Below are 24,714 nucleotides of genomic sequence, written 5' to 3' on the forward strand. Positions count from 1 at the left end.
TTATTTGTTAGAGGTTCATTTGTTTCGTTGTTACCTCTTGTAAAAAAGTAATAATTCTTGTCATTCAAAGTGGTATAAGTATTTATGTTATATTCTCAGCTGTTATACAATTGAATAGATAGAATAGATCAATCAGAAAATACGTTATTATATTGCAATATTCAAATTTTGTCTAAAGTTATTGACAACTAGAAGTAACTAAAAAACATCCCAAACCAAATAATGAAATGAAATAGAGCACCAGGAAAGAAATACAAAATGGATGAATGCAATACTTATTTGAGTCATAATTTGTATTTTACTTCTGTATTTTCTTCTAATAAATCCAATTATAGTTCAGGACAGCTATTAAAATTGAAACTCATGGAATGTCTGTATTAGGGCTCACTGTCACTGCTAAAAAATTTTTTTTTCATTACATTCTAATACTTTAATATATATATATATATATATATATATATATATATATATATATATATATATATATATATATATATATATATATATATATATATATATATATATTAAAGTATTAGAATTTTTTTCTTTCCTTTTTCTTTTTTGTCGCTCTTTTATTAGTTTAAGTTTCTTCAGTTGTATGGTTTAATTTTCAGTTACTGGTAGCTGTAGCTGTATGTTGTTTTGTTGAAGTTTATTTTTTCCTCAGAATTAAAATGGCTCTTCAATGAAAGGTCATTGTCAATTAGTCTGTCTAATAATGAAAGACAGCTGCAGGTGGAGTTCTGCCAATTGATTTTAATGTGCTTTGCACCAGAGAAAATAGATCCACTCTTTTTCCCTTTATTTAACGTTTCCCATGCAATCATATTGATCCCATTCACAGTTCTTAATCTGCGATCCATTAGCAAATGCTTGCGGGATTTCCTGCTGTGATGTCTGCTCCTGTAAGATCTACATAGGGATTGGAAGACCAGTGGTATGTGTACCTGTGATGGAAAAAGTTTAATTTGTTTCAGTATGCATCATACAGCAGCAGTCCGTTGGCAAAGGAGTTCAGTATGCATCTGAAAACATATATGCACTTCAGACAGGAGCATGGTCCTCTCCAGGCCTTTGGACACATGTGAAAACCTCTTACCCAGTTTATATGTATATATATGTTCCAACATCTCATAATTGTAGAATACAGAGATCATTGTTGGCGGTAGTGGTACTGTTGAAGGTTGTAATAGATTGCAAGATGCTCCTAATATGTTTATGACACTGCTATTGTAAGAGATGCTTGTGCATCTAAGGGTGCCTGGATAAATCAGAGGGCCACTTGGCTGTGATATATGCAGAAGTAAAGACTGGAATGCTGTATTTACTCTGGGCTGACGTACAGGCTGAGGATCTGACTGAGAGTCCAGTAGTAATGCAACTTTATTAATAGATCTCAGTTAGATGTCTCTGACTCCTCTGGATCAGGTAAATGATGCAAATAGTACACCAGATGACCCGGAAGCCTCCTGCTCCTGCGTGGATGGTGACTATACTTCTGACTCTTCTCCTGTGAAGCTGTATCTTTTGGAGTTGCCATGTTGTTGGTGACCAATAAGCATCCAGCTTGAACGACCACTTGTAAAAGATGCATGTGCGTCTAAGTTGCGCTTATAGCGGAATCACTCGTCAATTGAACCTTCCTCTGTCAGAGGGAATACACTTTTTTCAGAATGTTTTTGCAGTTTACCCACTTTTTTTAGTACAAGTATATATCTAATCATTTTCCTTATGTCGCTGTCCATGGTGCTGCAGGAATCTACTACTTTATTCACAACTTCTATTTTCAAATGTCTTTTTTAAATAATAAAGCTGTGTCTCATTGACTTGGAAACCAACTATATAATATTAAAGTCAACCAAATATTGAGCTTAATTATTAAAAGCTTAGACGTTGTTATTTATTAAATTATTATTTATTAATAATGCTTGTAGCTATACGTGTAAAAAAATTGAAACAAACCAGATTCTATTTATTAGTTTTCAGAAAATTCTCAATTGTTTTACAGTTCACTTTGTAGAATATATATAAAAAATAAGTCATGTTCAATTTACTAAATAAGAAAAAAAAATAATACTATTTATTGTCCTAATACTATTCAAGATAGGGAACATTGCACTGTAATAAATATTGAATTTTTGAATTGTTGTATAACTGTAAAAATACATTTATTAACTTACTGTGGTATCATTGTTTTATTTTTGTCAATAATAAATGTATGGCCGATTTTGATTCATACATCTATTTGCTTAATCCAAAGATGGCTATGGCGTTAGGAACCTCAGAAATATATTTTGTATTTAAGGTCATAACGTTGAAAAAAAATGTTATTCTTTCTGAAACACTTCAGTTTTGTTATACAATTTGAAACCCAGCTACTCCTTCATTTATACAATATAATTAAAAGAACAAACTATTCACTCTTAGATATTACTTTTAGTGTACTCTGAGTGCTGCTATTGATACATCACTGCATATCAGTCTGGATAAGGAGTGCTGCAGCCCACATTCCCTACTGAGATATTTACTATTTCATTGCTTTGAAATGATGGAGAGATATTCATATTTTTATAGCGTCATCTTCACTGAATGCAAAAACCTCTGGCTTTAATTTACTGTATGAAACACCAGAAAGGATTCTGTTTGTATGCATTTGGATTTGTGATGAGGTTTTTTTGTGGATACCCACTCCCAGATGACTGTTTTTTATTCTCTGTCTGCTAAACAAGGGCTTGGTTTCGGCAAAGACTCAGTATTCTGTACCAGAGGAACAATCGGAGGGGTCTTTTGTCGGGAACATTACAAGGGATTTAGGGTTGAATATACAGAGGCTTGGATCAGGTAAAGCTCACATTATTACAAAAGATAGCCAGCAGTATGTGGATTTAAACCGAGACAAAGGCATTGTTGTTATCAAAGAACGAATTGTCCGAGTGGAGCTGTACGGAAAGACAACACACTGTAACTTCAGCTTCAAGTTTATTTTAGAAAATCCAATTTAGCTTTACCGGATTGCAGTAGAATTATTAGATATCAATGCCAACCCTTAAATGTTTACTAAACAAGAAATTATTTTAAAGATCATGGAAAATGCTACACCTGGAACTCGTTGCTCTTTAGAAAGCGCAGATGACGCTGATGTTGGAATAAATGACATTCAAAAGTATGTTTTGAAACCTCTACATAAATTTAAACTGGTTTTTCAAGATCAGCCAAACGGGGGTACTATTGCTGAAATTGTTTTGCAATACACTTTAGACTGAGATGAGGAGGAGACACACAAGCTTGTGCTTATAGCCCCTAATGGCGGCGAACCAAGCAAATCAGGGACAGTAAGCATATATTCAACTGTTCTCGACGCTAATGACAATTTGCTGGTGTGCAGTCAGTCAGTGTATACTGCTGAGGTGAGGGAGAACTCCTCAGAAGGGACAGATGTCACAACATCTGGGGCAGACAATGCAGACAAAGGCCTTAATGGTGAAGGACATTCTCCATCCCCCATTTCAGAAAAGAGGCAAAACCGCTCTTTGATGTAAATATAAAAACAGGTGAAATTAGGTAAAAAGTGGGTGTTGGTTGTTACATCAGTGAGGATCTAAAGATGGAGACAATCCCGCATCCTGTATCACTCCACCCTCCCTGTGATTCCTTATTATCCACCACGTTATTCAGACATTTTGGGAACAGGGACTTTGCCAAACGTTTATAATTATGCGTTGTGTAGGAGAAATGACTCAAGAAAAAATTATAAATTTGGAAGAGATGATAGTCAAAACGTGCTAATAATGGACCCCAGCTCAACATAACTTTTCGTACGATTTCATACGAACTGATAATGAGAATATAATGTGAGGATACATAGTAAAAAGAGCATCCTGGATGAACCCAACTCTCGTTTAGAGGTTAGTTATCCTGAAAAAAATATCAAATGTTTGCTTGTCGATTTTATGTTTTTTTATATATATATATATATTTTTTTTTTTTTTTGACTAGAAGTGAAATGTACTTTCATTCTCTGGTTTACACAATGATGGCAAAAAATATTATTTCATGTTTTCAACTTAAGATAATAGGATGTATTATATATAACTATACTAACTTTATCCCTAAATGTAACTATTCTAACTTTATCCCTAAATGTAAAATCAGGCAGTATTTTTTTTTCTTTTATTATTATATCATGATGAAACTATATCTATCCTTTTGCTCTATGACTGCCAACCCTGAAGCATGTTACAGGACGATGACGTGTCTGTTTTAATAGCTTAAATTATGGTTATTCATGTTACAGATAGGCATATAAATGTTTTTAAAGCTTTTATTTTATTTATCATTGACACTCCTGCTATTTCAATTTTAGACTCTGGAGGCCACTGTTAGTCTTCATAGAAATTTCAAGGCGATAAAAAGCAGTGAGTCCTCCATTGCCTCACTCACTGTGCCGCGGAGAGCTGGACGTTCGCTTTGTTTTCATCATTGATTTCTGCGCTCATATATCCGATGAAACCTTGAATACATGTAAAGAAAAAATAAACCAGAGGCACTTTGGACAATCATTTCTAGTTTGGACCGACGTTTAACTGTACTTGGATATATAAATTGAGGAATATGCCTTTTATCTTCCTGGAAGTCGTGGCCTTTAAATGGCAAGTACAAGCTTTCATCCTTGCTTTTTTTATTGAGTCCGCAGTTTGCCAGATCCGCTACTCTGTCCCGGAGGAAATGAGAAAGGGCTCGTTTGTCGGAAATATTGCTGAGGACTTGGGTGTTGACGCTCAGAGGTTGAAATCCGGTGGGGCAAGAATCGTTAGCGGTGATAGCAGCGAGTATATTAAGCTGGATGTAGACAAAGGGAATCTGATCGTGGGAAACAGAATAGATAGAGAGCAGCTCTGTGGACAAACATCGCCATGTAGCCTGAATTTTGAAATGATTTTGACAAATCCATTGCAGCTGCACTAGCGTTGTAGTTGAAATACTAGATATCAATGACAACGCGCCCGCATTTAATGAAAAGGATTTGCACGTAGAAGTCCTGGAATCTGCTCTTCCAGGACAGAAATAGTACAAGTCAGCGCCACCGATCTAGATGTTGGCATTAACGCTTTACACGACTATGCATTGCATCCAAAAACAAATTTTAACATTAAGGTTCTCTCCAGTCCGAATGGTCAAAAATATGCACAACTGTATCTTTCTGAGGCTTTAGATCGAGAAAAGAACGGAAAGCTTATTCTACTACTCTCTGCTTTTGATGGAGGTGAACCAAAGCGCTCAGGGACTGTGAAAATACATGTCACTGTTCTGGATGCAAATGACAATGCACCCGTTTTTACGCAACCAAATTTTAAAACGTCTGTCAAAGAAAATATTCCAGAAGGATCATTATTGGTGAGATTGAGCGCAACGGATTCGGATGAAGGGAAGTATGGAGACGTTACATACCATTTTAACCACGTGTCCAATAGCATTGCTGATCTTCTCAGTCTGGATGAAAATAGTGGTGATTTAACACTTAAAGGTAAGCTTGATTATGAGCATACTAAATTATATGAAATTGGGGTTCAAGCAAAGGATCAAGGGGGGCAGAGCACATCCACAAATGTTTTTATTGAGGTACTAGATGTCAATGATAACGCACCTTTTAAAATAACACTTAAACCTCGTTTTCTAACACCTTTCTGAGGATTCCCTTTTGGGAAAACCACTCCCCCCCCCCCCGCAATCATAAACGTGAAAAATTTTAAATTCAGGAAAAAAAATGGAAAGGTTAATTGTTCCTTTGATGCAAATATTTCCTTTCGCAATTCAGTCTTTCGCGAGGAATTTTTAACACCCCTTTTTCACAAACGGGTGCTGGACAGAGAGCAAAAACCCCTGAGAAATAAAAAAAAACTTTTACGGTTGTGGGTTTGAAGGAGCTCCAGCTCTTTTCGACAAAAAAAAACAATAACGCTAAGGATATCCGATGAAAAAGGGATAATGCTCCCTTTTTTGAAAAGGCAAATTTTTTGAAGCTAAAAATTCCATGGGGGGAAAAAATTCCCCTTTGGTGTATTTGTTTTTCAAAAAAAAGCACATAAATGCTGAAAAAGGACAAAACGCCGGGTCCTTACGTGCTTATTGATTACAATTTTTAAAAGGGTAGCTTGAAAATCAACCTAAAATACCCATAAAATGGGGAAAACCCTGGTGCTTAAACAAGCGCCCCATCATTAGACTATGAGCAAAAAAAAATTAAAATAAAATAAAATTTCAGAGGACAAGAGGGAGGGCCCAACCCCCTTTTTGAGCAGCAATAACCAAATTGAGAAAAACCCCTATCCAAAAACAAAATGAAAAATCCACCTCAATTCTGTATCCATTTTAAAGACTATTGGCTCCGTGGTGGCAAAAAATGGTGGGGGGGGGGGGCCTCTTTTCAGCAGATGTGGCTCCCGGGTGACTAAGTGGTGGCTTTGATGTGGACCCCCGGACAAAAACCCGGGCTCTCCTATAAAAATGAAAGAAAGCAACAGACAAGCGTTTGTTTGAAGGGGGCTTACAGAAGGAGAAAATAAAAACCCAATCCGCCAGGTGATTTGATAAAATGCTGTGAAAAAGAGACTGACTGTTTAAGGGGGGGGGGGAGGACAAAAGGGGGCAGCCCCCCTGCTTTTCCAGCTACATTTTTGGGTTAAATTTGTCGCACTGGCTAAATAGCTTCCAGAAAGTGCTCTCGGATTTTCCGGGATTTTTTCCACACATAAAAATTACAATGACCAACCGGGCCCTTTTTTCCCTTAGTTTTACACGGTTTGTGGTGTCCTTCCTATTGAAATTATGTTTGGGTGTTTTTATTTTGGGTGAAGATCAAACAGATGGGAAGACATTTCCGGGGGGTTTTTTTCCGGGGGGTTAATTACCCCAGAATTGGGGGATTTCCCCCTTTTTTAATTTTAAAACCCCCACGTTACCAGACCCCTTTGGGGAACGGGGAAACCCAAACCACACTTTTAAACCAAATTATGGGGTGTGCAAGAACTGACTCTAAAAAAATGACGTTAAGTTTTGGGAAGAGAGGGGCAGCCCAAAACTTTTGGAAAATGGACCCCATTTCCCTTTCGGGGAACATGCATGGGAGGGCGGAGGAAAAAGAATTTCCTGGATAAAACCCACACCCTCCTCTTAGGTTAGTTACCCCTTTAAAAAAATTATGAAATTTTTTGTTTTTCACCCTTTTACTTTTAATTTCTTTTAAATATAAATTAAGTTTCTTTGGTTCTGTGGTTATTTCTTGTAAAAAAATATATATATTATTCAAGGTGGTATAAATGTTTATATAATTTAACTATTCTGTCTAATTTGGAAATAGATAAAAGAGGATCAAATAAAAAAATATTTTAATTTACAACTAAAATTTAAACCAAAAAAAAAACCCAAATAGCATCTCACTCCAAATAACCCGAATTATATAGACACAATGCAAGAAATAAAAAACTGATATAAATCCCATACTTTTTTTAGCCCCCAAATTTCCTTATTTCTTTTTTTTATTTTTTTTTTTTTTTTTTATGAATTTTATATCACTACTTTGGAATAAAACCCACCAATTTCCCTTTTGCTTAAGTTTGTTTTGGCCAAATTTTTCATTTTACGGGAGCTTAAATTTAAATAATTTTTTGTGAATCTGAAATTACACAAAGTTTCCATTAATGAACCTCCTTCGGGTATAAACCCTTTCATTATACGGTAAATAGTACGTAAAAAAATTAAAAGGGTAATATGCCCTTTGATATCAAAAAGGGGGAAAGAAAAAAAAAATTTAAGTATTGAATCCTTTTTCCTTTCTGTCTTTTAAGTTTTAAATTTTGCTTATTAATGGGGGTTTTTTTTCGAAGTGGGGTTTTAATATCGGTTAAAACAATGAAAGAGCCCCCTCTTTGTTTCCCAAAAACAGCTGTTTGGGCTGGGGGGTTGGGGAAATTTCCCAAAGGGGGAACAAGCCGGGCAAATCCGGCGAATCCATTTTTGGGGGAAACCCGGAAATCGGGTTTAAAGGCTAAAAAAAAAACATGTCCCCAAACCCCAGTATTCATTTTTTTTTGGTAAAACCCCTCTGATTCAATTAGCTTCTAAAAAAGAAAGACAGCTGCAGGTGGATTTTCTGCCCACGGGATTTTAATGTGCTTTTTCCCCGCCAGAGAAAATAGATCCACACAAAAATCCCTTTTTTTAAAAACATTTCCCCCTACATTAAAATTTTTGATCCCAATCAAGTTTTTTAATCAGCGACCCATTAGCAAGTGTTTTTGGGGAAATTTCCTTTTAAATCTGTAAAGTCTCTGCTGAAAGATCTGCATGGGGAATGGAAAACCGGTTTTTTTGGGGTCCCGGCGAGGGTAACAAGTTTAATTCGTTTCAGCATCCCCAAAATTAAAGAGCAATTTTTCTGTTGGCGGAGAACTTCAGATGCAGGTGAAAACATAAAATGCACTTCAACCGGGAAACATGAACCTTAAAAGGCCGCAGAAAACCATTGGAAACTTCTTACCAAGTTATAATATTTTAAACATCCCCTAATTTCCACTGTAAAATACAGAGATCATTTGGGCGGAAATGGAAACTTTTTAAAAAGGTTGTAATAAAATTGCAAGATGCTTTTAAATTTATTTTATGACATTTGCATTGTAAGAAAAATTGTTTGTGCATTTTAAGGGTCCTGGATAAAATAAAGGGGCCCCTTTCCCTGGGGATATATGCAAAAATTTAAAAGACTGGAATGCTGAATTTACTCGGGGGCTGATGTACAAACTAAAGGATCTAAACCGAGGGGCCCCAAGTAGTAACCCAATTTTTTTGTTTAAACGATTCAATTAGATGCCCTCTGATTTCCTCGGAAATCATATACCTAAATCCAGAGGAGCCCCACAAAGATTCCACGAGATGCCCCGGGAAGGGCCTTCCCGTGGAGGGTGACTAAAACTTCTGGCCTTCTCCTGTGAAGCGAAACCCTTTGGTTTTGGGCGTTTGTTTTTTGGAGCCCAAATAAGCATCTACTTAAAAGGGCAGGGGTAAGAAAATGCATAGCTTTCTAATTTCGCAAAATACAGAATCAATTGAAAAATTTAACCTTCCTCGTCGGGGGGGGAATTGATTTTTTTTTTCAGAAGGGGTTTTTTGAAAGTGAAACCCCACTGTTGTTTAGAAATGGGGAAATATCAAAATTTCTTTTTCCTGCCCGCCGTTTTCCCAAAAGGTGCTGCAGGAATCTTTTTATTTTAAATTCACAATTTTCTATTTTAAAAATTTTTTTTTTTTTAAAAAAAAAAAAGTTTGTCTCATTCATTTTGGAAAATACAACGGGTATAACTTTTAATTTAAACCCAAAAAATTGATTTAATTAAAAAAAACTTAGACATTTTTTTTTTTTGGTTTTTGTGTGACTGGCCAAAGCAAATTTAATAACATTTGTAGCTATACAAGTAAAAACATTGAAACAAAATAAGATTCTTTTTAAATTGTTTTTTTAAAAAAAAATTTCAATTTTTCACAGGGTTTAAAATTTCTAGAATATAAAATAAAAAAATAAATAACATTCAATGTAAAAAAAAAAGAAAAAAAAAAAAAAAATGCAAATTTTCTCTCCTAATATATTTAACCCTGGGGAAAAATTTGCAAATGTGATAAATATTGAATAATGAATTTTTTGTATAGGGTTGTAAAAATAAAATTTATTTCCCTATACCCCCTTGTTTAATTGTGGGATCCCTTTTTTTATTTTTTTTCCCCCAAAAAATAAAAGTAAAGGCTTTATTTTTTATTCATGATCAAATTTAAATTTAATCCAAAGATGGCTTTTGGGGTTTGGAAAACCCAGAAATATAATTTTTGGGTTTAACAGCTAAAGGTGAAAAAAATGTGTACTCTATCAAAAAATCAGAAAAATGATTTCTGGGGGGCTATTTTGGGGGGACTAAAGTGGTGGCTGTTGATGTTGGGCTCTGCACGAAAAGTCTGGCTCTCCTCTAAACTGCAAAAAAAGGGAGACAAAGGGGTTCCCGGTTTTAAGTGGGCTTTCGGAATGGAGAAATAAGAACAATCTGCCAGGGGGACTGATAAAAAATTCAATTAATCAAGACCCGACTGTTTTTAAAAAGAGGACAATTGGGGCCGGGCCTTTTTGTTTCAGCTAAAGTTATCGTTTAAAAGGTTTGGGGGTGGCAGACAGCTTCCCTGAGGTGGCCCCTCAGAGTTTATGATTTTTCCAAATTTATAAAGGGGTGCAAAAATAACCTAATTGGGTTTTCTTAGTGTTTACTCTGGCTGTATCTTCCCAAAACCCCCTTCATCACTTGTTTGGTTTGTTATTATATAAGTTAACCCCAAAAGATGGAGACAGTCCCCATCCCCGTAACACTCCAAACCCTTTCCTGTTGATTTCCCTTAAAATTTTCCACCGCGTTATTCCCCCAAAAACTTAGGGGACTCCGGCCACACGTTTTTTCAATTATGAAGGGGTTTTAGGAAAAAATGACCCCAAGAAAAAGTGATTTAAAAGGGGGAAGGGGATTTAAAGTCCAAAAAACATGGGTAAAATGGACCCCAGCCAACAGAAAACCCAAAGTAGAGGGTACATGTGGGGAAGAGCACCTGGATGAACCTGACTCTCATTTTTGAGTTTAGTCATCCTGAAAAAAATTTTGAAATGTTTGTTGGATTAAATTTTTAAGCCCTTTTTTTTTTTTAAAAATTAAAAATTTTTGATTTGAAGTTAAGGTTTTTTTATTCTCTAGTTTTTGAAAATTAAATGGGGGAAAAAAAAAAAATTATTTCATGTTTTTTAACTTAAAATAGGACGTATATATAAAATATATAAAAATATTAAAAAATATATATATATTATAAAATATATATATAAAAATATAATATATAAATATATATATATATAAAATTTGGATAACTTTTACCAAAATTTCCCAACCTTATCCCCTAAATGTAAAATCAGGCAGTATTTTTTCTTTTTTTTTTTTTCACAAACATCAAAGAAAAATTTTATTTGGGCCTTTTTTCTCTATGACTGCCAAACCATGAAGCATAAAAAAAAGGGCAAAAAGACATATCTGTTTTAAAATAGCTTAAAGTAGGGGTTTTTCAGTTAAATGATAGGCATATAAATTTTTTAAAACCCTTTTTATTATTTTTCATTGACAAATCCCTGCATTTTAATTTTAGACCCGGGGGCCCCGTTAGGGCTTCATAGAAATTTTCAAGGCGATAAAAAAGCAGCGAGTCCTCCATTTTCCTCACTCACTGGGCCGCGGAGAGCTCGACGTTCGGGTTTGTTTTATCATTGGGTTTCTTCGCTTTTATAACCGATGAAACCTTGGATACATTTTTAAAAAAAAAATAAACCCAAAAGGTCTTTTTTTTTCGACAATCATTTCCCAGTTTTGGGCCGACGTTTAAAAATGTACTTGGATATATATAAATTTTTAAAGGGAAAAGCCTTTTATCTTTCCCCGGAAGTCGTGGGCCCCTTTTAAAGGGAATACAAGCTTTCATCCTTGCTTTTTTGGAAATTTAGGTCCGCAGTTTTCCAGATCCCTACTCTGTCCCGGAGGAAAAAAGAAAAGGGCTCATTTGTCGGAAATATTGCTGGGGGACTTGGGGGTTTACGCTCAGAGGTTTTAAATCCGGGGGGGGCAAGAATTTGTTAAAGCGGGGGAAGCAACGAAAATATTAAACGGATGAGACAAAGGGAAACGAACGTGGGAAACAAAAAGATAGAGACAGGGTCTGTGGGCAAAAATCCGGCCCTGTTTGCCTGAATTTTTTTAAAGATTTTTTACCCAAAACCATTTTCAGCTGCATACGTTGTAGTTTTAAATACTAATATTTAAAAAGACAACGCGCCCCAATTTTTTATGAAAAGGGTTTTGCACGTAGAAAGTCCCCGGAACTGCTTTTTTTCCAGGGAAGAAAAAAGTGGGAAGTCAGCGCCAAAAGATCTAGATTTGGCATTAAAAAAAGCTTTTCCCGACTATGCATTGCATCCAAAAACTAAATTTTTAAAAAATTAAGGTTCTTTTCCCCCCAGCCGAATGGTCAAAAATAGCACAACTTTACTTTCTGAGGGTTTAGTCGAGAAAAGGACGGAAAGCTTATTTTTACTACTTTCTTTTTGATTTGGGGGAAAACCCAAAACGATCAGGGACTGTGAAATACATGGGCACTGTTCTGGATGCAAATGACAATGCGCCCCTTTTTTTTCGCAACCCCAAAATTTTTAAAAAGTCCCGCCAAAAAAAATATTCCAGAAGGATCATTTTTGGGTGAGATTGAGCGCAACGGATTCGGATGAAGGGAAGAATGGACAAAGTTAAAATTTCCATTTTAACCACGTGTCCCAAAAACAAATTGGGTGACCCTTTTTCCCTCTGGATGAAAAAATGGTGATTTAACACTTAAAGGTAAGCTTTATTATGAGCATAAAAAAAATTATATGAAAAAAAGGGGGTTTTTAAACAAAGGTCCCAAGGGGGCAGAGGCACAACCACAAAAAGTGTTTTTTGAGGTCTTTGATTGGGGCAATTTATAACGCACCTTTAAAAAACCCCTTACCCTTTTTTTTCTAACACCCCTTGCTGAGGGTTCTCCGATTTGGGAAACCCCCGTCGCAATCATAAACGGAAAGGGTTTAGATTCAGGGGGAAAATGGAAAGGTTGATTGGGTTTCCTTGATTCAAATATTCCTTTCGCAATTCAGTCGCCCCCGAGGAAAAAAATTAAAACCCTTGTCACAAACTGTTCGGACAGAGAGCACCCAAACCCCGAGTATAAAAAACACTTTTTTCGGCTGTGGATGAAGGAGCTCCAGCTCTTTTTTGAAAACAAAACAATAAAAGCGAGGAAATCCGATGTTTAAAATAATCTCCCTATTTTTTAAAAAGGGTATTTAAAAAAAACTAATATCATGGAGAATAAAACCCCCTGTGGGAAACTGTTTTTTCAATAAAAAACACATGATCTGATTTCGGGAACAAAAAGCTTTGGGGCTTTACTGCTTATTGAACAGAGTTTCATGGTACCCTTTAAATCCCCCTCCCTTCAGTGAATGCGGAAACTGGGGCTAAAACCCAAACTGTCCGATCATTTGACTAAAAGCAAATAAAATTAATAAATATTAAAATCAAGGACAAAAATTGGGGTCAAACCCCCTTTTAGCAGCAATACAACAGTGAGAAATTTAAATATCCTAATCAAAATTTATAATCCCCCTCAATTTTTTGTAAACCATTCAGACTAGTGGCTCCGTGGGGGCGGGAAAAGGGGGCCTCGTTCAGCAATGTGGCTACCTGGTGACTAAAGGGGGTAGGTGTTGAAAGTGGAAATCCGGACAGAACGCTTGGCTCTCATAAAAAACTGCAAAAAAACTACAGACAGGGCGCTGTTTTAAGTGGGCCCTTTCCCAAATTTAGAAATAAGAACAATCCGCCAGGTGACTGATAAAAATGCTGTGAAACAAGAAATGACTGTTTTTATGGAGGACAACGGGCAGCCCTGTCGTTCAGGGAAAATGGTTTTTTGTTAAAGTTTTCACTGGCTGATAGCTTTCCAAAGTGCCTTTGTGAGTTCCCCCGGACTTTCCCCAAAAAACGATAAGGAGTACAATGACAACCTGAAAATTTTTTAAATTAGTGGGTTTGACTGGCTGTGGGTCCCTTTTTATTCATTACGTTTTTTGGTTTTTATATCGGGGAAGATCTACAGATTGGGGAAAAGTCCCCCGCCCCCCCCTGTATCACTCCACCTGCTTTATTCCTTATTATCCACCACGTTTCCCAGACACTTTGGGAACGGGCCCCTACCACACGTTTTTCAAATTATGAGGTTGCAGGGGCCACGACTCTAGAAAAAAAAGAAAGTTAAAGTTTGGAAGAGATGGCATTCCCAAAAAGTGTTTTTATAATGGGGCCCCCCCGTTTTATCAGGGGCTGCATTCCCGGAAAGCAGAGGGGAAAGAGTTTTCCCGGAAGAACCCGACTCTCCTCTTGAGGGTTAAAGGGTTTTTCCCTAAAAAAAATTTTGAAAAAGTTTTCTTTTCAAGGCCCCTTTTAAAATGTTTTTTCATTTATATGATTAAAATTTCTTTTTGGGTTTTGTTGGTTTTTTCTTGTAAAAAAAAAATATATATTATTTAAGGGGGTATAAAAAGTTTAAATTAGAAATTTTAAATATTCTGGGCCCAATTTTTTAAGATAAAAGAGATCAATCATAAAATATATTATTTACAACTAGAAGTAACCAAAAAATAAGCCATAGCATCTCACTCCAAATAATCGAATTATATAGAGCACAATGCAAGAAATAAAAACTGATATGAATCCCATACTTATTTGAGTCAGAACTCTTATATTCTTTTTTATATTTTCTTTTTTTTTTATGAATTTTATATCACATACTTTGGAATGAGAAATCACCAAGTGCCTTGCTTAAGCTGTATGGCCTAATTTTCAGTTACTGGTAGCTTAAAGTTAATAATTATGTGAATCTGAAATTACACAAAGATCCAGTTAATGAACCTCCTGTCATGGTATAAATCCTTCATTATACGGTAAATAGTACGTAAGAATAGTAAGGGTAATATGTCATGATATCAAAAAGGAGGAAAAAAATAATAAATTCATGTATTGAATACTGTTCATTCTGTCAGTAGTTTTCAATTGCTTTATTATGGCGTTTTATCGAAGTAGGGTTATATCGGTTCATCAATGAAAGAGCACCTCATTGTTTCCCAAACAGCTGATTGGCTGCTGGGTTAGGGTAGTTACCATGGTGACAAGCCTGTGTCATGGTCTTGGTTCTGCTGTTTTCTTTGCTCCTTGTTTTCTGGATTTATTGGCCTAATTTCAGTTTTGTATTTCTAGATTTATATTCTCATGTTTTTCTGTTGTCCTCTTTTGCCCTCTTGTGTGTGTATGTTTTTCCCCCTTGGCTCCCCGTTTTTCCCCTTCACACCTTTTTCCTTGTTGTGTTAGCCCCCCCTTTGTTCTCTTTTATTCCTCCCCTTGCTCCACTCTTTTTTTGGTTCCTTTGTTTTGTGTCCCCCCCGGGCTGTTGTCCATTTTTGTTTTCCCCCGGCCCCTCGAGTTTGGTTTTTCCCAGATGTTCCTTGTTTGGTTTCCCTTTTTTTTTTATTTGCATTTTTGGTCCCTGCCTTTGTTTACTGTTTTCCCCCTTTAAAATTTCCCAAAGATTCCTCAGCTTCCCTCTGCATTTGGGTCCTAAAACCACAACTAAAACCCTGAAATGGGAAACCCAAACCCACAAGGCCCCCAGCAGCCCCCTCTGGACACCCGAGGGATTTTTTTCTGAAGCTGGGAAATGTTGGACATATTCCCGGGTTCACCCCCCTGAGGAAGGGGGGATGAGTGGCCAAAAAGGCAAATTTCCCTACAAACACAAACTCATTTTTTCCCCCGTGCTGCTGAATGTTTAAAGAGTTGGAGGGGAAACCCACCAAGCAGCCACGCCCATCTTCAACAGCCCTCCACCCCCAAAACCCTCATTTTCACCCCCCTTTCCCAACTTGCTCTCAATCCCCTCAGCCCCTTTCCCCCATTCCCCAGTTGTTGTCCCCCCATGCCTTTTCCCCTCCTCCAGGGTAAGGGGGGGGGAAAAACCCTTTCCCCCTTCCCCGGGGTCAGCCTGACGCCTCCACCCCCTTTCCCCCGGGGCCCGCCTGACGCCTCCATTTCCCCTTCCGGGGGTAGCCGGGCGCCTCCACCCTCCCGGGGGCCCAGTGACGCAACTCCCCTCCGGGGGGTAGCCGAGCCTCCACTCCCTTTCCCCGGCGGGTCAGCCTGCGCCTCCATCCCTTCCGGGGGTACCCTGACCCCCACCCCCTCTGGGGGTAGTGGCTCCACCCCCTTGGGGGCAGCCTGACCCCCCCACCCCCCTCTCCCGGGGGTTTCACCCTGGCGCCGCCACCCCCTCTCCTGGGGTCAGCTGGCCCCGCCACTCCCCCTTCCGGGGTCACCCTGAGCCCCCATCCCTCCCCGGGGGTAGCCTGACGCCCCCCCCATTTCCCCTTCCGGGGGTCAGCTGAGCCCACCCCCCTTCCGGGGGTCACCTGACGCTTCCACTCCCCCCCCCGGGGGTCAGCCTGACCCCTCCCCCCCTTTCCCCCGGGGGGGTACCCTGCGCCTCCACTCCCCCTCCGGCGGGAAACCCTGACCCCTCCACCCCCTCCCCCGGGGGTCACCTGACCCCCTGCTTAAAATCCTTATTTTCGGTCTTTTTCCCCCCTAGGGCCTTTGGGCCCGTCACCTCCATGATACATTACCCCCCGAGTTAGAGTTTTAAAGTCATACCATGATTACCCCCATGCAGTAAGCACCACATATTGGGGAGTAGATTTTGGGGATACTTTTAGGGAAGGGGAGGATCTATTCCCTTTCCCTTTCCCCCCATCAGTCCTTGTCGCCCCACATCCCCAAATTTACGGGGCCGTGTCCTTTGTCCGAGCCCTTTAGGGGGTGGTTTAACCTAGCTCCCGAGCCCTTAGGGCCTTTTTCCCCGTTCAGAGCCTTTAGGGAGTTTCCCCCGCTTAGGCATTTAGAGGCCAGTTTAGTCCAGAGCCCCTTAGAGGGCCCGTTCCCCCGCTCCAGAGATTAGAGGGCCGTTTCCCCCGCTCCAGAGCCTTTTGCGGGTTTTTACCGTCCCGGCCCCTTAGGGGAGTTTCCCCACTTTTAGAGACTTTAGAGGCCCAGTTTTACCCCTTTTGAGACTTTAGAGGCCCTTTTCCCCCGCTCCAGAGTTAAGGGCAGTTTCCCCCTCCAAGCCCCTTAGGGGCCCGTTTCCCCCGCTCCAGAGCCCCAAAGGGCCAGTTTCCCCCAGCTCCCGACCCCTTTGAGGGCCCTTTTCCCCCGTCCCCAAATTTTTGAGGCCCGTTTTCCCCCGCTCCCAAAACCCCTTAGGGCCCCGTTTCCCCGTCCAAACCCATTAGGCCCCTTTCCCCCGCTCAGAGCCCTTAGAGGCCGTTTCCCCCGCTCCAAGCCCCTTTTGAGGCCCAGTTTTCCCCAGCTCCAGAAACCCCTTTTGAGGCCCCGTTTTTTCCCCCGGTCCCGACCCATTAGAGGCCCAGTTTCCCCGCTCCAGGCCCATTAGGGCCATTTCCCCAGCTCCCGAGCCCTTTACGGCCTTTTTAGCTCCGGCCCATTACGGCCCGTTTTGCTCCCGTGCCATTACCCCAAATTTTTCCTAGCTCCAGTGCCCTTGACGGGCCCTTTTCCCCACTCCATGCCCTTGAGGGGCCCGTTTCCCCACTCCCGTGCCCCTTGAGGGCCGTTTCCCCGTCCTGCCCCTTTACGGGGGAGTTTCCCCAGTCCAGTCCCATTGAGGGCCCGTTTCCCTAGCCCATGATTGAGGGGCCCGTTTCCCTAGCTCCCGTGCCCCTTGAGGCCCGTTTCCCTAGCTCCCTGCCATTGACGGGCCAGTTTTCCCTATCCCTGCCCATTTAAAGGGCCCGTTTTCCCCAGCTCCCGTGCCCATTGACGGGGCCCGTTTCCCTAGCTCCAGTGCCCCCTTGACGGGCCCGTTTCCCCGTCAGTGCCCCTGAGGGCCCGTTTCCCCCGCTCCCTGCCCCGTAAAGGGCCCGATTCCCTAGTCCGTGCCCATGAGGGCCAGATTCCTAGCTCCAGGCCATAGGGGCCGATTCCCCACCCCAGGGCCCCGTAAGGGGCCCTTCCTACTCCCCAAAGGGGCCCCCAGTAGGGGCCCGGGCCAAATCCCCCAGCCCATGCCCTTGGGGGGGTTTCCCCGTCCCCGAGACTCGACCCGTTATCGGGCCCCTTTGCCTGGCCCGAGACTCCCACCCCTTTTTGGGCCCTTTAGCCCAGCGCCAGAAACTCCTGAGCCCCTTTTGGGGGTCCCTTTAGCTACGCCAAGACTCTGAGCCCCTTGAGGTCCCTTTTTGCCTAGCAAGGATCCCGAGATTGGGGGGCCCTTTACCTAGCCCTGAGACCCCCGAGCCCCTTTAGAGTCTCCTGATTTCCTGAAGGTACTAAAGGGCTCTTGAAAAAAAGCTAAGCAGGCCTTCCAACCCCGGCCCCCAGCGGGCGTCCAAGCCCCACGGCCCCTCAGCGGGCGTCCAAACCTCCCCGGTAGGGGGCGTCCCAAACCCCCACGGGCCCCCCGGGGGTCCAAACGGCCCCTCAGGGGGCTCCATCCACGGTTTAGGGGCGTCCCAAACCTCCAGGCCCCCCAGGGGGCGCTCCAAGCCCCCCCGGCCCCCAGCGGGCGCTCCCAAACCTAACGGCCCCTCAGGGGGGTTTCTCCAAGCCTCCCCCGGCCCCCCACGGGCCCCCCGAGGTGTTCCCGTGCCGCAGTGCGGCCCCCCCCTGAGGCTGTTCCTGTGCCGCAGTCGGGGTCCCCCCGGTTCCCGCGGTGGTCAGAGAGGCGTCGCCCCGCCCTCCAGCGCCCTCCTTGTCAAGCGGGGTCGCCCGGCGACCTCCAAGGGCCCCCCTTGCAGAGACGGGTCGCCGCCGGCGATCCCCGAGACCCCCCTTCGTCAGAGACGGCTCGCCCCCCGGCCCCCCCCCTGGGGCCCCCCTCCTTGTCGAGACGCCGCCCCCCCCTTGGGGCCTCCCCCTTCGTCAGAGACCCGCCGGTCCTCCTGGGGGGCCCCTGTCCCCCGGGGCCCCCCCCTGGGCCCCCCTCCCTTTTGAAGGGCGCCGCCGGGGGTCCTAGACCCCCTTTCGCCGGTTTCCTCCCGAGAGCCCCCCTTCATCAGAGAGGTGCCGTCGCCCTTCCTCCAGAGAGCCCTCCTTCACGAGAGGCGTCGCCGGGCCCCTCCAGAGGCCCCCCTTTCGCCCCCGTCCCTCCCGAGAGCCTCCTTATCAAGACGGGGTCGCCTCGCCCTCCCCCCTGGCTTCTGCCTCGCCTCCGGACACGGGCCCTCCCCGTGATCTTCCTGGCCCCCGGGCCAAACCCCCCGCCCCCTCCAGACTCTTCCTGGCCCCGGGCCCCCCGGGGCCCCCCTCCAGAGATTTGTTTGCCCTCGCCCCCCTTTGGGGGGGTTTTTTTTGGTTTTTGTTTGGGTCTGCGTTTTTTGGTTTTGTATTTGTGCCCCCCTTTGGGTTCCCCCTGCCCCCCCAGGGGGGTTTTTTTTTTTGTTTCTGGGGCATTTTTTGGGGGTCTGGGATCCCCCCTTTAAGGGGGGCATGTCATGGCTTGGTTTGCTGTTTTCTTTGCTCCTTGTTTTCTGGGTTTATTGGCCCAATTTCAGTTTTTTAAATTTTTAGATTTTTATTTTTATGTTTTTCTGTTGTTCTTTTGCCCTTTGTGTGTGTATGTTCCCTTTTCCCCCTTTCTCCCCCGTTGTCTCCTCTCACACCCGTTCCCTTTTCTGCTCGTTTCCCCCCCTTTGTTCTCTTCCTTATATGCTTCCCCCTTTCATCTTTGTTTTGGTTTCCCTTTTCTTCTGTCCCCCCCATGCGTTTCCCCTTCACGTTCTCCCTGGTCCTCGAGTTTGGTTTTTTCCAATGTCTTCTGTTTTGGTTTGCCCCTTTTTTTATTTGTTGCTTTTTGGGTCCCCGCCCCTTTTTTTATGTTTTTTTCCCCTTAAAACTCCCCAAAAGATCTCCCCAGCCTTGCCTTGCATTTGGGTCCTCCCCACAAAAAAACCTGAAGCCTGGCTCCCGGCTGAACCGTTTGTGGGACCGGGAAAACGGTTTGAGGCTGAACATGTTCGCTAACCCAGTATTTATGCTTTTTTGGGACGGCCCCTTTATTAAATTTGTTGTCTAATAATAAAGACGTGGGTGGGGTTTTGCCCCCTGATTTTTTGTTCTTTCCCCCAGGAAAAAAGATCCCCAAATTTATCCCTTTATTTAACATTTCCGCTACATTCATATTGATCCCAATCACAGTTCTCAATCAGCGATCCATTAGCAAGTGTATTTGGGATTTCCTGTTATCTGTGATGTCTGCTGCTGTAAGATCTGCATAGGGAATGGAAGACCGGTGGTATGTGTCCCGGCGAGGTAACAAGTTTAATTCGTTTCAGCATTCATCATAGAGCAACAGTCTGTTGGTGGAGAAGTTCAGTATGCAGGTGAAAACATATATGCACTTCAGACAGGAGCATGATCCTCTCCAGGTCAGCAGACACCAGTGGAAACTTCTTACCAAGTTTATATATATTTTCAACATCTCATAATTCCACTGTAAAATACAGAGATCATTGTGGGCGGTAATGGTACTTTTAAAGGTTGTAATAGATTGCAAGATGCTCTTAATATGTTTATGACACTGCTATTGTAAGAGATGCTGGTGCATGTAAGGGTGCCTGGATAAATCAGAGGGCCACTTGGCTGTGATGTATGCAGAAGTAAAGACTGGAATGCTGTATTTACTCTGGGCTGATGTACAGACTGAGGATCTGACTGAGAGTCCAGTAGTAATGCAACTTTTTGATTAACGATCTCAGTTAGATGTCTCTGACTCCTCTGGATCAGGTATGTGATCCAGAGGAGTCCACGAGAGTCCACGAGATGACCCGGAAGCCTCCTGCTCCTGCGTGGATGGTGACTATACTTCTGGCTCTTCTCCTGTGAAGCTGTATCCTTTGGTGTTGCCATGTTGTTGGAGACCAATAAGCATCTAGCTTGAAGGAGCAGTTGTAAGAGATGCATGAGCGTCTAAGTTACGCTAATAGCAGAATCAATCGATAATTTAACCTTCCTCTGTCAGAGGGAATAGACTTTTTTCAGAATGGTTTTGCAGTGTACCCACTGTTGTTTAGTATGAGGATATATCTAATCATTCTCCTGACGTCGCTGTCCATGGTGCTGCAGGAATCTGTTACTTTATTCACAACTTCTATTTTCAAATGTCTTTTTTAAATAAAAAAGCTGTCTCATTCACTTGGAATACAACTGTATAATATTAATTTCAGCCAAAAATTGAGTTTAATTAATAAAAGCTTAGACATTTTTATTTGTTTTTGTGTGACTGGCAAAGCTATTAATAACACTTGTAGCTATACAAGTAAAAAAATCGAAAAAAAAAAAAGATTCTATTTATTGATTTTCAAAAAAACTCAATTGTTTCACAGTTCACTTTCTAGAATATGCATAAAAAAATAAATAACATTCAATGTAAAATATAAGAGAAAAATAATGCTATTTACCGTCCTAATACTATTCAACATGGGGAACATTGTACTGTGATAAATATTGAATAATGAATTGTTGTATAGCTGTAAAAATAAGTTTATTAACGTATACCTCTTGTTTTAATTGTGGCATCATTGTTTTATTGTTGTCAATAATAAAAGTATGGCTGATTTTGATTCATGTATCTATTTATTCAATCCAAAGATGGCTATGGTGTTAGGAACCTCAGAAATATATTTGGTATTAACAGTCTTAAAGGTGAAAAAAATGTGTACTCTATCAAACATCAGAAAGGATTCTGGTGGGCTATTTGGTGACTAAAGTGGTGGCTGTTGATGTTGACTCTGCACTGAACGTCTGGCTCTCCTCTAAACTGCAAAAAGGTGCAGACAGGGCTCTGTTTGAAGTGGGCCTACAGAATGGAGAAATAAGAACAATATGCCAGGTGACTGATAAAGATTCAATGAATCAGAGACTGACTGTTATAATGGAGGACAATGGGCCGCCTTCTTGTTCAGCTACAGTTATCGTTAACGTGGTGGTGGCAGACAGCTTCCCTGAGGTGCTCTCAGAGTTCAGTGATTTTCCAAATGATAAGGAGTGCAAAGATAACCTAATTGTTTGCTTAGTGTTTACTCTGGCTGTAGTCTCCCACCTCTTCATCACTTGTTTGGTAGTTATTATATAAGTTAACTCTACAGATGGAGACAGTCCCGCATCCTGTATCACTCCAACCTTCCTGTGATTCCTTATTATCCACCGCGTTATTCAGACACTTAGGGGACTCTGCCACACGTTTACAATTATGAGGTGTGTAGGAGAAATGACTCAAGAAAAAGTGATAAATGTGGAAGAGATGATAGTCAAAGCATGCTGATAATGGACCCCAGCTCAACAGAGACAATGTAGAGGATACATAGTGAGAAGAGCATCCTGGATGAACCTGACTCTCATTTAGAGTTTAGTCATCCTGAAAAAATTATGAAATGTTTGTTGGATGATTTTAAGCTTTTTTTAATATATATTTCTGATTAGAAGTTAAAGGTTTTTCATTCTCTAGTTTAGATAATGATGGCAAAAAATAATTATTTCATGTTTTCAACTTAGAAATAGGACGTATATATATATATATATATATATATATATATATATATATATATATATATATATATATATATATATATATATATATATATATATATATATATATGGGATAACTATACTAACTTTCTAACCTTATCCCTAAATGTAAAATCAGGCAGTATTTTTTCTTTTTTTTTTTGATCACATCATGATGAAATTATATTTGTCCTTTTGCTCTATGACTGCCAACCGTGAAGCATAATAGAGGACAATGACATATCTGTTTTAGTAGCTTAAAGTAGGGTTATTCATGTTACTGATAGGCATATAAGTGTTTTTAAACCTTTTATATTATTTATCATTGACACTCCTGCTATTTCAATTTTAGACTCTGGGGGCCACTGTTAGTCTTCATAGAAATTTCAAGGCGATAAAAAGCAGCGAGTCCTCCATTGCCTCACTCACTGTGCTGCGGAGAGCTCGACGTTCGCTTTGTTTTCATCATTGATTTCTTCGCTCATATATCCGATGAAACCTTGGATACATGTAAAGAAAAAATAAACCAGAGGCTCTTTCGACAATCATTTCTAGTTTGGACCGACGTTTAACTGTACTTGGATATATATAAATTGAGGAATATGCCTTTTATCTTCCTGGAAGTCGTGGCCTTTAAATGGCAAGTACAAGCTTTCATCCTTGCTTTTTTTATTGAGTCCGCAGTTTGCCAGATCCGCTACTCTGTCCCGGAGGAAATGAGAAAGGGCTCATTTGTCGGAAATATTGCTGAGGACTTGGGTGTTGACGCTCAGAGGTTGAAATCCGGTGGGGCAAGAATCGTTAGCGGTGATAGCAGCGAGTATATTAAGCTGGATGTAGACAAAGGGAATCTGATCGTGGGAAACAGAATAGATAGAGAGCAGCTCTGTGGACAAACATCGCCATGTAGCCTGAATTTTGAAATGATTTTGACAAATCCAATGCAGCTGCATAGCGTTGTAGTTGAAATACTAGATATTAATGACAACGCGCCCGCATTTCATGAAAAGGATTTGCACGTAGAAGTCCCGGAATCTGCTCTTCCAGGGACAGAAATAGTGCAAGTCAGCGCCACCGATCTAGATGTTGGCATTAACGCTTTACACGACTATGCATTGCATCCAAAAACTAATTTTAACATTAAGGTTCTCTCCAGTCCGAATGGTCAAAAATATGCACAACTGTATCTTTCTGAGGCTTTAGATCGAGAAAAGGACGGAAAGCTTATTCTACTACTTTCTGCTTTTGATGGAGGTGAACCAAAGCGATCAGGGACTGTGAAAATACATGTCACTGTTCTGGATGCAAATGACAATGCACCCGTTTTTACGCAACCAAATTTTAAAACGTCTGTCAAAGAAAATATTCCAGAAGGATCATTATTGGTGAGATTGAGCGCAACGGATTCGGACGAAGGGAAGAATGGACACGTTACATACCATTTTAACCACGTGTCCAATAGCATTGCTGAGCTTTTCCGTCTGGATGAAAATAGTGGTGATTTAACACTTAAAGGTAAGCTTGATTATGAGCATACTAAATTATATGAAATTGGGGTTCAAGCAAAGGATCAAGGGGGGCAGAGCACATCCACAAATGTGTTTATTGAGGTACTAGATGTCAATGATAACGCACCTTTAATAACACTAACCTCGTTTTCTAACACCATTGCTGAGGATTCTCCGATTGGAACCACTGTCGCAATCATAAACGTGAAGGATTTAGATTCAGGTAAAAATGGAAAGGTTGATTGTTCCGTTAATGCAAATATTCCTTTCGCGATTCAGTCGTCGCTGAGGAATTATTACACCCTTGTCACAAACGGTGTTCTGGACAGAGAGCACAAACCTGAGTATAAAATCACTTTTACGGCTGTGGATGAAGGAGCTCCAGCTCTTTCGACAAACAAAACAATAACGCTGAGGATATCCGATGTTAATGATAATGCTCCCGTATTTGAAAAGGCTATTTATGAAGCTAATATCATGGAGAATAATTCTCCTGGTGTATCTGTGTTTTCAATAAAAGCACATGATGCTGATTCGGGACAAAACGCTCGGGTCTCTTACGTGCTTATTGATACAGAGTTTCATGGTAGCTTGATATCCACCTACATATCAGTGAATGCGGAAACTGGTGCTATACAAGCTGTCCGATCATTAGACTATGAGCAAATAAAATTAATAAATATTAAAATCAGAGGACAAGATGGAGGGTCACCACCTTTGAGCAGCAATACAACAGTGAGATTAACTATCCTAGATCAAAATGATAATCCCCCTCAGATTCTGTATCCAGTTCAGACTAGTGGCTCCGTGGTGGCTGAAATGGTGCCTCGTTCAGCAGATGTGGGCTACCTGGTGACTAAAGTGGTAGCTGTTGATGTGGACTCCGGACAGAACGCCTGGCTCTCCTATAAACTGCAGAAAGC

At 41.2% G+C, this 24,714-nt stretch overlaps 1 protein-coding gene and 2 pseudogenes across 1 annotated transcript; all 3 read left to right on the forward strand.

Annotated features, from left to right (window-relative positions):
- Positions 1 to 4,403: 4,403 nt before the first annotated feature.
- LOC119794346 lies at positions 4,404 to 5,688 on the forward strand (annotated as a pseudogene).
- Positions 5,689 to 21,447: 15,759 nt separating this feature from the next.
- Positions 21,448 to 22,229, forward strand: LOC119794347 (annotated as a pseudogene).
- A 470-nt stretch (positions 22,230 to 22,699) lies between these two features.
- LOC119794348 (protocadherin gamma-A5-like) lies at positions 22,700 to 24,709 on the forward strand (the record flags this gene model as incomplete). The annotated part of the gene is made up of 1 exon (XM_038301867.1): positions 22,700 to 24,709. A coding segment is annotated over exon 1 (1,824 nt), but the record flags the coding sequence as incomplete, so codon positions are not given.
- Between the last annotated feature and the right edge of the window lie 5 nt (positions 24,710 to 24,714).

This window comes from Cyprinodon tularosa, unplaced genomic scaffold (assembly GCF_016077235.1).
Source record: "Cyprinodon tularosa strain WSP-4 unplaced genomic scaffold, ASM1607723v1 ctg476, whole genome shotgun sequence".
Classification (NCBI taxonomy): Eukaryota; Metazoa; Chordata; class Actinopteri; order Cyprinodontiformes; family Cyprinodontidae; genus Cyprinodon; species Cyprinodon tularosa.